At 34.3% G+C, this 18,191-nt stretch overlaps 1 protein-coding gene across 1 annotated transcript in view; it reads right to left on the bottom strand.

Annotated features, from left to right (window-relative positions):
* LOC123677768 (insulin-like growth factor-binding protein complex acid labile subunit) overlaps nucleotides 1–17,326 on the bottom strand; it is a 145,262-nt gene extending 127,936 nt beyond the window's left edge. Inside the window, exon 1 of the mRNA XM_045614465.1 lies at nucleotides 16,991–17,326. Within this exon, the coding sequence (XP_045470421.1) occupies nucleotides 16,991–17,095 (105 nt within the window). The 5' untranslated portion in view covers nucleotides 17,096–17,326. The remainder of the gene's footprint in view (nucleotides 1–16,990) is intronic.
* Nucleotides 17,327–18,191: the final 865 nt, after the last annotated feature.

The following is an 18,191-nucleotide window of genomic DNA, read 5'->3' as shown; positions in this document are numbered from 1 at the left end:
TTGTTGTACGTTAAGTAATATCACATATAACTTTGAATAATAAATTGTTATTTGTTGTGAATTTGTTACGTACTATATCTTCGCAAAACACTCTTTCAATAATAAGGATAAAATATTTTCAAAATAGTACAAGGAATACCTCTTGAATTTTTGCCCCATATTTACCTAAAACCCTGTATATCGCATCTAGCTTTTGAGATATGCCACATTAAGCTATTACCAAGTATTGCCTAGAAAAAATTACATGGATTTCTTTTCATATGACTTTCCAGCATAGAGTTTAGTAGGGTAGTTTCGCTGAAGGTTCTAACAATAGTTGGTCATCATGTAGATATCCTGTCGTCCTTGATATCGATCTTCCATAGTTTTGATGTCCTGATGGAAGTTTTCCCCCTTTATTTCATTAAAATCACCCAAGTTTTCTGGAAAGCTATGTTGGTGACTGTGGAGATAGAGAACTTTTATGCTCATGTTACAACCAACATTTCTAAAATTGAAAGTATAGTTTTCACTAATTCTGCGTTTTTTAATTCAAATATACCGTATATTCCTTTCTGTGCTAATCCCAGGAAATATACCTGACAAGTATCCAAAACAATTTCCATCTCGATTTAAAGCTTTCGATAATTGCTTTATCAGCCACAATTTAACATACAAAGGAGAAAGCAATATTTTTTTTCCTAACTAAAGCTTCGTTGATTACATTTTGATTTTCTTGAATCACGATATTCCTTGAAGGGCAATTTCTGGTGAATCATTCAAATATTGATAAAATTTGGCTCTGCTTCCTCAAAGGCATAAAAGATAAATATATTTTGGATATCCATTCTGCTGGCAATTTTTCAACAAAACAATGGATTTCAAACGTGATATCAATTCCTTTCATGAAGCCCTCTATGATAATCGGAGTGTATTGAACCCGAAAAAGATAGGATAGCTCCCAGCCAATAACTCCAAATCAGTAAAACACGACAAATATTTGATCGGACGATATCTAGGAGATTATAGTTTATTAACCCATATCACTTCGTTGCTGATACCTGACTTGAGTGAGCAATATACAAGTACAGGCTTTGTTAGAGGTGCAAGTTACAGCGTTCCAATGACTTGGCACCAATTGAGGTCGTTGGGCTTTAAATATTTTCATGAATGAATAGAAAATTATGAATGAGTGCTCTAATTTGTTGTATGACTATTATGATTCTAGAGTCAAAATCCATTATTTATTTCCTCTGGAAGTGAATGTATATTTACCCAGTGGGAATAACAATAGAGTTCATTCTTTCGGTAATGGTTATATTCGATTTAACGTTTAGTTAGTCTTGGTATTATGACTTATAAGGGAATGTGAAAATTGGGTTCAGTTGGAGATCAATAATTTCTCTGCAGAAGTTTGGATTCGGAGTTTCATGTTTCCTGTTTCATTATGTATTTGCAGTTTTAGAATTTCCTTTTTTGCTTTCTTCGTTTATGTTTATACTATTCCAGAGTCTTTTTCATTTTTTAATTTGCGAAAATGTTGCTTGCTTTTAATGCTTTTAGAGCATGGTTTTCAGCCGTTTTGTATTTCTGACTTCTTTACTGTGCTTTACTTTTCTCAAGCCTTTGTTCTCATGTGATTCGATTGTGTTGAATGCTCTTATTGCCAATATTTCGATATTGTAGTTGCGAGGTTTTTGTTTTTATTCTATACCAGTTTTTTATATACCAGTTTTCATTAAATGCTTCTTTCAGGTTTTGTTTTGATTTATTCCAAGTAATTCCAAATTTTTTCTGTTGAATATGAGCAATTCACATCCATATATCATAGCAGGTCTGAATTGATGTATATATTCTTATTTATTCTCTTTGCCTTTCTTCCAGCTTTTTTTATCTGGTTATTGAAGGTCAAGTCTTCGTCCATTATTATCCCAAGATACTTGACTGTGGTTTGCCATTTTATCTCTTGGTTGTTGATCTTAATTGTCGTTGTATTTAGTTTTCTTCCTTTTATATCCGAACATGATTGCCTGGCTCTTAGCTTCATTGATCAAATTTTGATATTTGTGGTACTACTTGATTGTTACCTTGTGTTTCAGGTCCTTCTTGTCGCACTTTCTTCGGTTTTGCCTGATGCTGAAGCTGCAGCGTCATTTGAGTATAATCCTAATGTTGGGTGCTGATTTATTGGTTTGTTACTTGTGTAGATGTTAAATAATATCGGGCCTAGTAATGAGCCTTGTGGAACTCCTGCTTCAACGTTTTCTTCCTCAGAGGTTTCTTCATTTACTCTGACTGGTTCGGCAGTACAGCTTTTGTATTTATACAGATATGAAAAACGAGAAAATTCCTAGATTGACATCAGGAGCTTTTCAGCGCACGTCATTCATGCGCCATTGGAGACGACAGAAATTCGGCCTGAACTTTCGAGAGATTATTTGAATATGAGGTTAACCATGGATCTAGCTCAAAATCGCTTTATTCTGTATACCAAATGAACTTCAAATCTAACGTTTAACGTCATATACTTAGTCGCAATTCTTTCTGCAGCATGAATACCAGATCCCAACTCGAATAGCTAATCCGCAAAAGTGTTTTAGCGGACAGTGCAGAAATAATGGGGCATACCTAATACGAACGGAGTATAAGGGAAGCTCCAAGGAACAGTTTTATCTCCAGAGGTCCGTTATCCTCGCGTAGAGTGATGAAATATGTCGGCAAATAACTCGATCCTCCAGGTCCGCCTAGAGATGGGCACCAACTGCTCCAGATACAGTTTATTCAGCACATCTCCCGTACGTTCTGCAGTACGACCGTAAAAATATTTATACAACGTCTGAATACGAAAGGCCTCAGGCCTCTTCTTTATTTCTGGATGGCTGGAAAGGGTTTCTTTGCTCCCCATCTGGAAACGATTCTTCATAATACCATGCTACAATGGCCGCACGGTATTTTTACGATCTGCGGGGTACATGGTTGTTACGTAAATTTTACGGACGCATATTAGAATTTCAAATATTTTCAGGTTCATGTCGCGAATTAAGGTGACGCCGTAAAATTTTTACGCCTTCTGGAATGGCATTCGGGATAAGAAAATTGGATGCGGTTCGAGAATTAACTCTGTATGATAACTTCATTGGGTGTATGTACAGTGACTTTACGGAAATAAATTTATAAAAATGTTAGTTGAAGAAAAATTTTTATAATAAATTTCAGTGTTCAGATTTCATTTTCCAAAGATTTTCAACCATTTTTATACTTTCTCATCTCAAACTCAATTTCAAGCTTTTCATATTTTCATCAAATTAATTAAATTAAACCCGAGATTAAACCACTTCGAATTTACTGACGTTGTGTTTGAAGACCTAAGAATTGAAGAATAAGAATAATAATCATGAAAGTCTATACAAAAATCAATCAGAACATATATAAACATGTTGTGATCGTTTTTACTTCGGGTGTGCGTCAGGGTTCACAACTTGGGCCACTATTCTCCTTGATTTTGTCGATGACTTTTAAATGAGGATGATCTCCTAATTCTTAGAAGGATATATTCGGTTTAAGATTGCTTTGAGATTCAGGAGAATCACGATAAATTGGAAAAAATTCATTTTAAAGAGACTTCAGAATAGATTTGTAAGAATTGTGTCTAAGGAATACCGGACACATTATTGTTACCTACTGGAATTAAAATTTCCATGAGAAGAATGAATTTATAGATTCGTTTATGAAGGGAAAAGTAGTTTTTCGCAGTGAACTCCTGAGTTTCTGAAAAACCAAAGTGATATCTCAGTCATTTTCAAGAAAAAAAACGCATAATTTATAAAATCCTTCACTTTCTGTTCTGAGAATTAATTCTATTCGGTAGTATGATAATATGAAAATATCCATGAGTTTCAAATTGGGGTTAAATTAAACCGTTTAACGAAAATTTCACGTCATTGAGGATTGGCCTGATACGTTTGTAATTACCCGAATGGTGTAGGTCCATTTTGAATAGCGGCGTTGACGTATCTTTTGTCCATATAAATCAGGGCTATTTTTTCAGAGGAGAATTATACCTGAACGTTCCCAGGAACATGAGATTATCTCTGGTAGCGAACACTCTCCCAGCATTTATTGTTTTCCGAGCAGTCCATAAATAACCGTATAATAAATTTAAACTGTTATAAGCAGCGGCGGTGCATGAGTTTAATCATGGGTCGAGAGATTGATTTTGAAAACGTCTAAACACGTCAATGAGTTTTCTATCATTTTGACGATTCGAAAGAGATCTACTGCAAATGCTCGACTGTCCAGCAGAAATAAGAATTCCTCAAACTTGGTCTACTCTCCGTCTGTATTTTCTGTTTCTATAGACAATACCAGAGGCTATATTGAGTTAAAAGTTAAAAATATTTCAAAGATCATTTATAAAGACTTACACGGTCTTTACCTATGTCGCTTCTCCAGAGTCAATATACAGGGTGTTTCATTGGGAAACGGAAATACTTCACGGGTGCATAGGTGACACCAAGGCGGTTCTGGAGATACCCCATTTATTGGGTCTTACTGTCTTCGTAGCCGATATACAGGGTGTTTAATGAATTTTGCCCGTTTCTTTCTGAGGCTATATCAAACGAACCACCCGGTATATTTTCTTCATATTTGGCAAATATGTTCCTAATTGAGAGCCGAAACGTATCATGCAATAACCGCCTTGAAAATCCTGGTCCTGGTTAACAAAAAATTATGAATCGTTTGAATCCTCGGAACAACACCTCGCACATCGGAATTTTGAAAATCTGTTTTAATATTCGGAAACACCACTAAAAACTAAACTGAAGTTTTAGTTTTTAGTGGTGTTTCCGAATATTAAAACACATTTTCAAAATTCCGATGTACAGGGTGTTGTTTCGAGGATTCAAACGATTCATAATTTTTTGTTAACCCGGACTTGGATTTTCAAGGCGGTTATTGCATGATACGTTTGGGCTCTCAATTAGGAACATATTTGCCAAATATGAAGAAAATATACCGGGTGGTTCGTTTGATATGGCCTCAGAAAGAAACGGGCAAAATTCATAAAACACCCTGTATCTCGGCTACGAAGACAGTAAGACCCAATAAATGGGGTATCTCCAGAACCGCCTTGGTGCCACCTATGCACCTGTGAAGTATTTCCGTTTCCCAATGAAACACCCTGTATAGCAGATACACAGTTCTGCATACAATACAATTTCAGCGGAGCAATGAGGGATATTTATCCTTTTAAGCGTGATCGAGAATAAAGCATGCTTTCGGAGAAATGACGCAAATGAAAATTAGAGGGTTCTGTTTTGGCGTTCAGCGCGAGCCGCCACTGGTTTCAAGTCCGGCCGAAGGTAACCGCTTTCCAGTTTTTATTGCATAATGGCGAAAATCCACCTCTGGTCCCTGTAAAAGGGAACGAATTCAATTTCCAACGAAATTCGCAGTCAAATTCTCTAATGCGAAAATGATGGACGGTCAGATTATACAGGGAGTCGAGGTCACGTGAGCCGTAATTCGAAATAACTAGTGACTGTTTCTTTTCCGCGTTGGCGGTTTTTGGAGGCTTTGGTTTTCCAACTGCTCCCTTATTCAGTGAACGGATTAGAGCGTTTTCACGTCAACCGCTAGGTGTCGGAGTGAAGCGTTCGAAATAGAGTGTTAAATAACGCATTAGAGCCTGCATTCATCATGGCGCTTCATTATTTTGACTGTTCGAATTTGTGAATTTCCCCATTGAACGGGGAATGAGTGATTAATTCATATAGGATTGGCTGGGATGGCGAGGAACGAGCAATATTTTATCCTTCGGCAAAATCATATTCATTTTCCAAAAAAATTTCATATTTTACGCAAATGGTATTGGGTATGGTGGATTAAATATCAGAAAGTTGAATTAATAATTTCAGTCGGCTTTCCGTAATGTTTGGTTAGGTGAACCACAAGGTTCAGTCTTAGGGTACGTATTTTTTATTAGATATATAAATATCAGATAAGATACAATTTTTTCGAAGTATATTTCCACAATTTGGAGGAGTTGTTCTGGTGTTAAACCATTCATGATGAATTGCCAAACCTTACTCCACACAGTTTGATATTCTCTCGGATATTCTCAACTTTCAAACCATAGATAACAACCATCGAAATTTCTCATACAACTAAAAAGACACCTGTTATATACACAAATGGTATTTTGACCTCAATTTGATTTTGCAAAGTTTGAACCCTCGTTTGAACCTTTGATGAAGAGATTCATTTTCATTTTGGAAAGAAAATGTCTTTAGAGATTTGAATTTTTCAAGTGTAGGTGTAATATGTAAATGTTTTGGTTGAACTTAATTAATGGAAATAAGATAGCTTTTTTCAAATCAGATGCAAGATAAAAAATTTTAATAAAGCAAACCTGTAGGTATTATACATCTGCAGGTAGGAGCTTGGGTGGGCATATTAAATATGTGACTAACAAACTGAATATAATGGTGAATGACATCATATATGGAGAAACATGAAATATCAAACAACTGCGAGGACACCAAGATTTTCAAAACGATTTGGAACTAAGTATATTTTTTGTTTTTTCTATCATTCCTGTTCTAGTGAATATAAATAAAGAACAAGATGATGATGTCCCTGATCCTTTTCTAATTAGCTGCAATATTATGACAATGGAACATAAAATTAATTTAATTGGCTTTGTTTCGAGTTCCACCTATTAATTTTCAAGTAAAGATGAATGGCTGGAGGAATTGTGGAGTGAAGCTACATAAACAGATTTCAGAATTCAATCACAATAAATCTCAATTATTACGAAATACTTGAATACATGTTCATATTCTTGTCACCATAATTCATGTCAATTCCTTCCTATAATTAATCGTATTTGGTTTTGAATTTTACATATTTTAAATAGTCAAATTGGAAAAATTCAGGGATATCAAGGTTTTTCTCCTTGAAAATATTATCGAATATGTTGAATTTTTTATGAAAATAAGAACCAAAAATACAAAAATCTGTACCTAATATAAAAGTTGAAAAGTGAGAAAACTAAAAAATATATACTTATTACAGAAAATCTTTCAAAGATGCTGGAATTTTTTTCTGCTGTGTTTATATTTATTATGTTTTCGAATAATAAACCATACCTGAAAGGTATGGAGTGGACATGTTATAGTATAATGAATTTTATAGAACATGATTACTGTTTCCGCAATTATGAAATATTGAATAGAAGAATTGGATTGATGTGAAAATAATAAACTGTTGTATAGAATTTACAGCGTTTTTGGAATTCACAATATGAATAATTCTTCATATCATCATAGAGATGAATCGTAATTACCAATTACATCGTATATTGAATGATGCACCATTATTTACGCTTCGATAATATTCAATATTAATGTACACATGTTCGATTAATTATTCTATTATTCTACACTATTTTCTATAATTACCTATATAATGACGTATGAGAATAAATAAAAAATGTTAAAACACATCGATATTGTGAAGCCGGTCAGACTCGATGACGTCTATTAAGCTTAATTAAGGTATCGAGACGTCAATCTCGCGATTCTGACATTGAACTCTAAATTCGATTTCACATACCTGATCTACAAGATTTCTCTCCGCATTGCGAGACCTTGCTCTTAACCAAGATTATTACCTATTTTCCGATTTGTCCAGTATAGAAAACGTACACGTTTCCGTCTGTAATAAATCAACCGATCAAGAAAATCTAACTGAAATCCTATCTTCCTTGTAGGTGTAAACATCAACATCGTTTCCAGTGGATTATAATGAGGTAAGAGGATTAGGTATCTTCTTGGAAGAAAATGAATTCATGTCACAATAGGAGAAAATGACAAGAGTCAAGTAGTTGATATCTACGACCACTATGAATAAGATTTAGTGGTATAAATTCAACGAATCCATAGTTGGAAGTTGATCGTATGTTTTGTTAGGTATGTATCTGTAATAAAATCCTATATTAAAGGCGAGTGCATATTTATTTGCGTAGGCAATCGTTGTTTATGTATGAACCTTCAGGACATGTGATTTTGAAAATTCCTGGTTATACTTTTTACCGAGCTTTTTACGTTTCTATCAGTGGTATTCAGAAGTTTGGTATACAGGGTGTTTCCTAGACATGCGGCAAAAATTCAGGGGGTTGTTCCTTGGACTATTCTAAGAATATTTTGTCCTTTGATGATTTTTGAAAAACCTATTTGTTTCGAAGATATAGGGGAAACAAAATTTCAGATAATAACATTTTATTATGAAAAATTACATGAAAATTCAACTCAACCTACAAAAACTGTTGAAAATGACCACCTCTAGCCAGCATACAAGCATCCAATCTTCTCCTCATTGACTGCCGAACCCTTTCAAAAACAAATAATAATAATAATACATCACAGAACGAATTCAAATGAAAACCGTGTTTTATCTGTATTCCTTTACCATCTGCACTTATCAATTTTTAGTCAAAAAACCTGCCCGTTTTTAGTAATTGGAATGTTGTTAAACAAATTTAAAAATAAATTGTACCTACTTAGTAAACACAGTGCGGTACGCATTTTTATTTAAACTATTATTAATTTTAAAAATATGAAAAATGTTGTTCGCCCTGTATCTTCGAAACAAAGAGGTTTTTCAAAAATCATCCAAGGACAAAACATGCTTAAAATAGTCCAAGGAACAACCCCCTGAATTTTTGCCGCATGTTTAGGAAACACCCTGTATATCAGGTAACCTGAGAAATGTATGCTGTTCTTTCTGTATATTGTGTGAGGTATTTTAATGATTTACTATCTCAAACATGAATTATCGTTTACTTTTGTATGCATATTCATATGATTCGCCCAAAAAAAAGATTTTCAAATAATTTCTCTTTGGATTCGGTACCTAATCAGAAGCCAAAATTGTGAAATGGAAGCTTTAGCAAGTACCATCTGTACTCATTCAGAAACAGTGCTATTTTACAGAATGACACTAAACATGTGAAGTTTGGATAGGAAAGTACCACGACCATCTCTTCTGCAAGCGATTAAAATACAGGGTCATTCACCGGGATGGCCTATTAGATGTTTATGGAAAACTCTCGGGAAAACTAATCATAATTTTGAGCAGAAAATTTGCATAGTGGGATTTGAGACAATGATCTTTGTCCTCAAAATATTTTTAGATTTCTACAACTTCCGGTTACACCGGAAACAGACTACTACTTCACTATTTCAAATTGCACACCCACTATTTTATTGCATATGCCATGCCTTGCGTAAAAACGGTTTGTGAGTTAATGGGATTCTTATGAAAAAAAAAAGGTGGCGATTAAATTTTTCTTCAGAAAAGCTTCTTCCGGAATTTTTTTTTCTTTTTCAATTCAGCAAATACGTAGTATTATAAACATGTTTACGGTTTGAACCAAAAATGTACAGCGTGTTTATTAGAAGAACGGAGGAGATTGGACAAATAATATTCATTAAAACTCAAGATTTTCAAATTAGAACCTAAATTTTTATTATTTCAGTAGATTCTACGTACAGAAATAGTGTGGGTTACTGAAGAAACCCAATACTTAAAATGAATACTCCTCGGAATACTTTAAGAATTATCGAGAAAGAACTTTAAATGAGAAGAAACCGCAATTAATAACTGTGTGGAGCTTTCTGTTACTTCCAGAAAATACAGAAAGAAACTGAAATTCGATGTTTGGATAACTCGAGGGATAACTATATTTTACATTAAAAAAAAAAAATTTACCAACATTTATCTAAAAACTTAGCACTTTTACGACATACGTTCATATAAAGTTTTTTTTTTTTTAAATGGTTCCAAGAATCGCCTCCCTTTTATTAATATATCATTAGGGAACACCCTGTAAGCATATATATTTTTATAAAAGATTGAATTTTGTAAGAAAATACAATGTATATGCGCTCTGATAATGTTGATAGCTGTAGTTGCTAGAGAATACTAAACTGAGGAACTGATACGGTCCTATGGAGTATTATTCAAATCATATTTGATCTTTATACCGGGTTCCATTCGGAGTTTGATTTACAGCACTAGTCTGCTTGGGGCTGGCGATCAAGTGAATCATTTTACCCACATAAAATAATGAATTATGGCTGCAATTCTAGTTCTGAGGGTCATTATATATTCTTTTTGCGGCCGCCTCGCATATATTATAAATGCCAGTCCCTACGTATACGAATATACCGGCTCAAATTCATTATCAGGTTTCAGATCTTAATTTTTGTCACGAATTCCGACGATAACATCGTTGTAACGTTTTTTTACGACACAACAGTTTCTAGCATTTTTCATGTTATCGTATAATACTATGAGCTTATTCGAATAATTACTTGTTTGTTGGGTTTTTGATAGTTTTCGTCCTCGTTATCCAGCTACAATTTATGTAAAACATGTTGAGAAATGCGCTTCAACTATTTCAGTGCGAAGAGACTTTCTATTACGTTTCGTTATAATCTTCCCGACAACATTCAAACCGAGATTCAAACGAAACTTCGCATTATCTTTTTCATTCTTAATGTTTGAATATTCTTCGAAAAAAATATTACAGTTGATTATACAGGGTGTTTCATTGGGAAACGGAAATACTTCACAGGTGGATAGGTGGCACCAAGGCGGTTCTGAAGATACCCCATTCATTGGGTCTTACTGTCTTCGTAGCCGAGATACAGGGTGTTTTATGAATTTTGCCCGTTTCTTTCTGAGGCCATATCAAACGAACCAACCGGTATATTTTCTTCATATTTGGCAAATATGTTCCTAATTGAGAGCCCAAACGCATCATGCAATAATCGCCTTGAAAATCCAGGTCCGGGTTAACAAAAAATTATAAATCGTTTGAATCCTCGAAACAACACCCTCTACATCGGAATTTTGAAAATCTGTTTTAATATTCGGAAACACCACTCAAAACTAAACTGAGACAGGTACTTCAAATTTTCGCGCAGACAGTTTTACTGCACAAATTTTCAACGTAAAAGTGAAGTTTTTGAGAACTTGGATAACTAAAAGTGGTTTGAAGTGACTTTTAACAATGAATTATCAAAAATATTAATAATTAAATTAACAATAATTAAAATGTTTATTTGACCCACATACAAAACTTCCTTACAATCAGTATAAATTTATGTACTAATTAAACTAACAAGAGTTCCATTATGTGAATCCATAATTATTTCAAGATTGCTTTGTAATTCATTTTTACATTGGTTTTCCTGTTTTTAGCTGTATACTATTTCAGTTTTTATTTTTGAGTTACTTTCTCAGCGAGTTTCTCAGTCTCTCGTCGTTTCTCATTACTGCACAAATTTTCAACGAAAACGTGAATTTTCAAGAATTTGGTTTGCCACAAAGGCTAAGCCTGTCCGTGGGGTGAACAACCAAATTACATTTTTTTCTCATTTTTATGAACAGTTCACTCTTTTCTTAAATATCTCGGAACCGCTAGAGATAGGGACAATGAAGTTAATACATAATTAATCAATACAATTGGTTCAATAAATAGAAGAGTTTTTTGCAAGGTTCCTTCTCATTTCATCATTTTTTTTATTGATGTGACACTAGACAATAAAACTGCTAAAACTCAAGTAGCTTGATAAGATTCAACAACTTAATAAATAAATACTTGACTTGATATTGAAAAACTACTACTTGACAAGAGCTTGACTTGAAATCAAGTCAAGTAAGTACTTTTTGATATAAGCGGCAAGATTTTCAATAAAATCATACCGAGAATCATACCTTCCGTTCTCCGTAAAAGTCCAGGGTACCATCGACAGAGGCCCACCCTGTATATTTCCCATTTCTAAAGTTTTATCATCCGGAACTAATGAATGAATGTGCACTAAATCCAAAAACACGAATTAGAGTGGATATCCGATATCTCAGAGCAGATTAGCATTCGTAATTGAATGGCGCTGAAACCGAAAGAATGGATAGCAAACGCCCCACAATAAATATTCAGGAATCTCCTCTTAACCGGAGTTACCAGTCAATTGAAGTCCGGGGATATCAACAAGAGGGCCTCGCTCGCGAATAACAAGAAACCACTCTGTATTCCGAATTCATTCGATCGAAATAAGGGCTCACGAGATGTATTTTCTCCGATATTTCCTTTTCATCTCTGGAACTTTCTATAAACGGGGGTAGATTTCCTCTTCGCCGTCTCCTCTTCATCGTATATATATCCAGAAACCGAGGTATAGGGCGAAACCTTGTTCAACTTTCGCGTGTGTGAAGAATGACGGCAAAAACTAATATGGGAAATATTTTGTAGCAGTCGAATCGGGTCTGATTTGTTACGTATAAGCAACATCGTAAATCCTGTCTTGGCATTCGCAATATAGGGATTTATTGTAGTTTTTGGCGTTTTTTTTTTCGGTGGCGGTCGACCTGGGTTCAATAACTCGAGCTTTCGAATGTGAAAAGCGATAAGATCTCGGCTCACAATTTGTTATATACCTTCCCAACAAGGTTCTATGTTGACGTTGAAAATCTCTGTGATAATATACGTGTTTTTATTGTACTTTCTTGCTCTATTTTTGATACAAAAAATGAAATGTGATTTATTTTTTTTTTCGAGAGAATATTAGGAGTTGATTTCAAAACACCGGATACACTTATTATAATATTCAAAAAATAACCCTATAAGTTTCGATCATAGAGTAGTAACCATAGATAGAGGGAGTATACGCAATTTTTACATGTCCCCAACATGTTTAGATTACGTTCTCGGATTGTGATATATTTTCAAATCCATAATTTTACTATATCGTTATGAATGTATATTATATTGAATGAAATATTATTCGAGTGATTCCCGATTGAATACGCCAATTCGAATATTTGGAATCTGATATGTTTCCTAATTGTGGAATTTATAATAAGCAGAATATTCATTATTTTCTATATCTACCTGCTGAAATCCAAGATTTGGCATTTTTTGCTCTCCTAGTGTCATCGGTTGTTTCACGTCGTTTGGCGCGCTTGAAGTTAGTTCTCTGAATTTCTGATATATTCAAGTATTTATTTCAATATATTTTGAGTTAATATGAAACGTTGATTCTCTTTGAGACATAAGATGTGCGTTCTTTGTGGAGAAACTCGCGAATTGAGAGAAATATCATATCACTAATATGTTTTCATTTCCGCGCGCTTCATGCCAAATTTAATAGTTCATGTTGGGGACAAAACTTGCTTACTGAAAATGACATTTGCTCCCTCTATCTATGTTTATTACTCTGAGGTTTCGATATAGCAGATTGTTCCCGAATTAGAGGTACAAAAGAAAGTGATAAATTCCTTGGATAATTTCTAGAAAAAAAGTCCTAAAATAATAATTATTATATAAAGTAATTTATTTTCGAGATACAGCGTGTTTCTTGTAGTCCTACTTTTTCGTAGTGTTCATCGAATCTTCCTTAATCTTCGCTATAGATTGGGTAAATAAGTACCAAAACTAACATACAAAAAAAAAGTTCTGAAGGAAAGAAACGGGGCACTTCAGAAAAATTATCACCCTGTAGATTTGCATTCAAAATTAGCATGCAACATGATAAAAAAATCAAATTATAATATCTGTTTATAAATCATGTTAAATAACTTGTGGTAAAAAAATCAAACTTCAATACCCTGTATCTTGAAAACAAAGCGTTTGCGAGCTCATATTTATAGGACTTTTTTACTCAAAATGATCCGAGGAATCTGACATTTTCGTTCTTACCTCCTATTCAGTAACACCCTGTATTATGTAATGTTATAGGATACAATCTCAGATACAATGTATAAAATTTGCGCTTTTGCCAACAGCTGAAACTCCAACGATGATTTCTTACCACAACAATCCGGACATTTTTTATCTGAATTCAATTGGCAGAATGTACGTAATCGCAAAACCACGGCAAAAGAACAGCGAAACTCTTCCTATATCTGGCTTTTGGCAAAGGCGATATAATCCCAAACGCCCAAAACAATTAGGGTGCAGCTATTGCTGGCACCCTGTCAAATTTGGTGTTATGTAACCCGGGATTATAAACCAGAAGGTCGGTCAGCATGAGACCGAGCGATTTGTGGAACAACCAAACTGTTGAGCGTTTTTAAAACGGATTCTTGGGTACATGAAACTTTGGCCCAATTTTTTTCATTGCCGATTTGACTCCGTCTTCTTGTTGTTGATGTGGTCGTTTGATGATGTTTTGTGCGATTAAGAAGTTGGGAACAGTTATTGAGATGAACTCTATGATAGAAGAAAGGATGTGGATATCCTGGTTTATTAGGTAATTCGATTATGATTCTTCTTTGATGGTTTTGGACTACGGTATTTAAGAGTTGTTTGGAAATGGTTATAATTATCATTAGTTTTTGGCGTCTTTACAGAGAAGACTAAAAAGAGGATAATCTTCCTCATATCCTGTTGTTTCCGATAATCTGATTAGGATAGATTAGTCACAGACATTTTGATGATTATTGTAGTAGTGTCGAAGAATATTCATATCTAACGTACTCAAAAATACATAATGACACTTGTTTAAAATTTTATCATGTTCTATCTATTAAAGAAATACTTTGATAGGAGTCTCAATAATTATCACTCTTCAATGAGTCACAAATACTCCAATTATAACTCACCAAGATTCTACCTTGGACTAGTCATTAAAGTTTCAGTGATTTAAACAAAAACTCGAGTGTTTATCAGAGGAAGACAAAAACCAGAACAAATAAATTATCGTACTCCACATTGATAGTATGTAATAAAATATCTAGACTAGTTGGACAGGATTCACCTATACCAGACCTGTTAATATTTTTGTCCTTGGTTATATAGTTGTCGAGATGGAACGAGAACTGGTGAAAAAAATTCTGTAGCGCGAGGATATATTAGTGTCGGACAAGATACCAACGCCGATAAGAAACACTTCATTAAACGTAACTTTTTCAGAGAGAGAATTATTGCACATCTCATCATGTGCGTGCGAATACAATTCTCCAACCAGCAAGGATCCTGTTTTTCATCGTCTTTTTGCTTACAAAATTGCTTTGTGTGAATCCAGGGAATGTTGTGGTTGAATCAACGGCCTGAAGAGACGCAGCTACCCGAGCAGCTACCCTCCAGTTATAATTATGCGACAAATAGGAGGTTTCGAAATATTTTACGAATAAATTAAGCTGTTTTCGTTAAGTTCTTGGTTTTTCTATTGAGTTTTCATTTCACTGTCTCAAAAATCAATTTAACCTATGGCAATGATTGTCGTGAAACACAAAAATTTGTTGCTTATAGATGTGGCACAGCTGATCTTTATTTCTTTGCAATGACTATAAATAATTATTCTCGAAAAAAAAACACTTCCCTAAATCACCTAATGAAATTTCCAAGTATCATATACTTCTCATTTGTAATGATCCTTTTTCTTTTGCTTTCTTATCATTATTGACAAATACAAAGCTGTTGATCGAATCTCATATTGTCTAGAATCAAAGATATGTAGTATGTTTAATGGAAATATTTCATTTTCAGAGTAATTCACTTAATTTTTCATTATTGCTCGCACCCATTTTCTGATGAATTTATTCACACATTCTCTTCCTCTTCGTTGTTTGGATATTAATCAAATTGAACGCCTTTGTCTCGAGGTAAACAAGAACTTCAACTTTGTGGTGGTGTTGGTTTTACCATTTAGACTGAATGTCCCACTTATTGACAAAGCTAGGATATTATATTTGCGTTTAGTTTGACTTTTTAACACATTGGAACAATGATAGAACACTTCGAAAATACGTAAACCGCCAAAAAAATTCTTATTGGATTATACCTAGGTCGATAATTATAGGTATCTCAAGCAATAAATCTTGCAATCTGGTTGAAAGAAAATTTTCTCAAATTTGAACAAAAAATTTATAACATGTCATTAGGTAAGTCTGGCTGAACAAACAGGACATGTTCAAATTCCACAGTTTTGGCGAATCATAGCCAGAGGAAGTTATTACAACTTCGAAATCATGAATGCAACGATTCAGGATGACCAACCAATTCCAATTGGAATAGTATTCAGCAATAGGAAATGCATTTTCAGGTAGGTACGATATTGTCAATTGGTGATAGGATTTCGAAGGGTTGTTATATCCATATTATGCTCGATATTATGATACCTCATCAAGGGATTTCGATGGTAAATATTTATTTTCATTTTTTACACCAATAGTAATTGTTTATGATCTACAGATGCCGACAGCTTGCATTGATGTTTGTAGGTAGCTAATCAATTTTTCGCAAGTTATGTGTTCTTGTTTTTTGGGAATTGCATTTATCTACTTCACCAAAGTTTAATTTTTCGGTGAATTAACGAACACTAAATGAATTGTGGTGAGTACCGAAACTATTTATTATATTTATAAGAATAAAGATCAATTTAAAGTGACAAACTTCGGTAGAGAAAAATGAACGAATCACAAAATGTAAAAATTTACCTATATATAAGCAAACGTAGATCACAGTTCAGCTGTCAATAATATTCTTGAGAAGCAAAGTCCTTTGAATGAATTTATATTCTTCCTCAAGTGAATCACAAGATGTAGAGGACGAAAACATCGAAATAATTGAAGTATTTACATAATAATTACTTTTCTTTATGTTAGAAATAATTATCCTCTGATGTCATGCATCTATTGTCTTTTATATTCTCTATGGCCTTCAAGTTTCACTAAGTAAACACGGCGATTTAAACGTAGTTTTTATGTTCACCAGCTATAATAGCCTCCGAACAAGTTGCCGTTGCGAAACTATCATTAGGTTAAAAAGTATACAAGATCCTGTAATGACCGTTTAAAAATAGGTTTACTATCGCCAATAACCCAAGGAAAAGTGGGCGGATCTAGTTTCTGCATTCCAAAACTTCCACCGATGCAAAAATTTTCGCTGATCCACAGATAAACGTAACGGGCGCAAATAAAAACAAATCGGATGACTTACGTTATTAAGTTTAGTTGCGCCAAAATCCACCTTCACGTTGATATCCATAGGGGTAAATGGGTTCGTAAAACTAAAATTACAGAAACAAATCACAAAATCGAACATAAATATCAAACTGCATCGAAATAAACGTATCCACTATTTCAACGAACCGTGCATCTTGAACGTCAAGAACTATTGCCGATACGCGTAAAGTTAGTTCCGGCAAACTCCGACGTAACACGCTAGTCGAACGTTCAAACTGGACTGGTCGGACCTCGACACTTCAGCGCCTCGTGTGTACGATACGTTCGATCCCGCCTGTCTGGTAAGACGCGCGTGGTAGTGTGCGATCACTGCGATACGTTCTTGCTCCGGCAGGCGACGAGATTCACAACCACCCGACGCGGCGCCGTCGCTGACGGGGTTGCCGTTTCTCCGGTTTTACAGGAGATATACGGATGTGAAGAAGGGGTGGAAAAGAGGTAGAGATACAAGGTTCATGATCATGTCGAGTGTCAACGTCGTATTCCGTGACTGTAATACATAAAGATACTAGAACTTATGAAGTAGTTGTTGTTGAGTAGTTATTCGAACATTGACAATTTTATTATATCAATCGAAAGTATAAGAAACTTATCAAAAACTACAAGCTCAAACAAACAGATAATGAATCCAATAAACAAATTTACATAACGACTCACATACCTACGCTTCTGAATTTTTGTTTTATTAAACAATTTTCATCTTCTTACTCAACCAATAAATTGAAACCTAGCCTATGCATATTATGTATGTGATGTTGAATTAAATTATAATATTTTATTTTGTCTCTTTTTCAATATCGTACTGAGATCATGGCAGTACTAATAACAGTGCTGAAAAGAACGCATAACAGCATTGATTTTATATATACCTATTGTTCGTTTTGTGGTTGTCTACACTGACTTCCGATCCCTTAAAATTTCAACACATATCAGTTGTCAATATGATATAATTTGGATAATGTGAAATGATCTCCAACATAATTCTCAATTTCTCACAATCCTGGTGGTGTTGAATCGATTTCGTCAGACCTAATTCACGAAATTAATGCATAATTATAAATTATTTCAAAATTCGGAACTTACGATTCAAATTCACACACCGTATTCTGTCATTTTTCGTAACAGTCACATCAACTGCCAAGCTGCAATACAAAAGTCACTAGGATGTATAATCT

This window comes from Harmonia axyridis, chromosome 4 (assembly GCF_914767665.1).
Source record: "Harmonia axyridis chromosome 4, icHarAxyr1.1, whole genome shotgun sequence".
NCBI lineage: Eukaryota > Metazoa > Arthropoda > Insecta > Coleoptera > Coccinellidae > Harmonia > Harmonia axyridis.
Note: the sequence above shows the minus strand (reverse complement) of the source record. Positions and strands in the feature narration are given on the sequence as shown.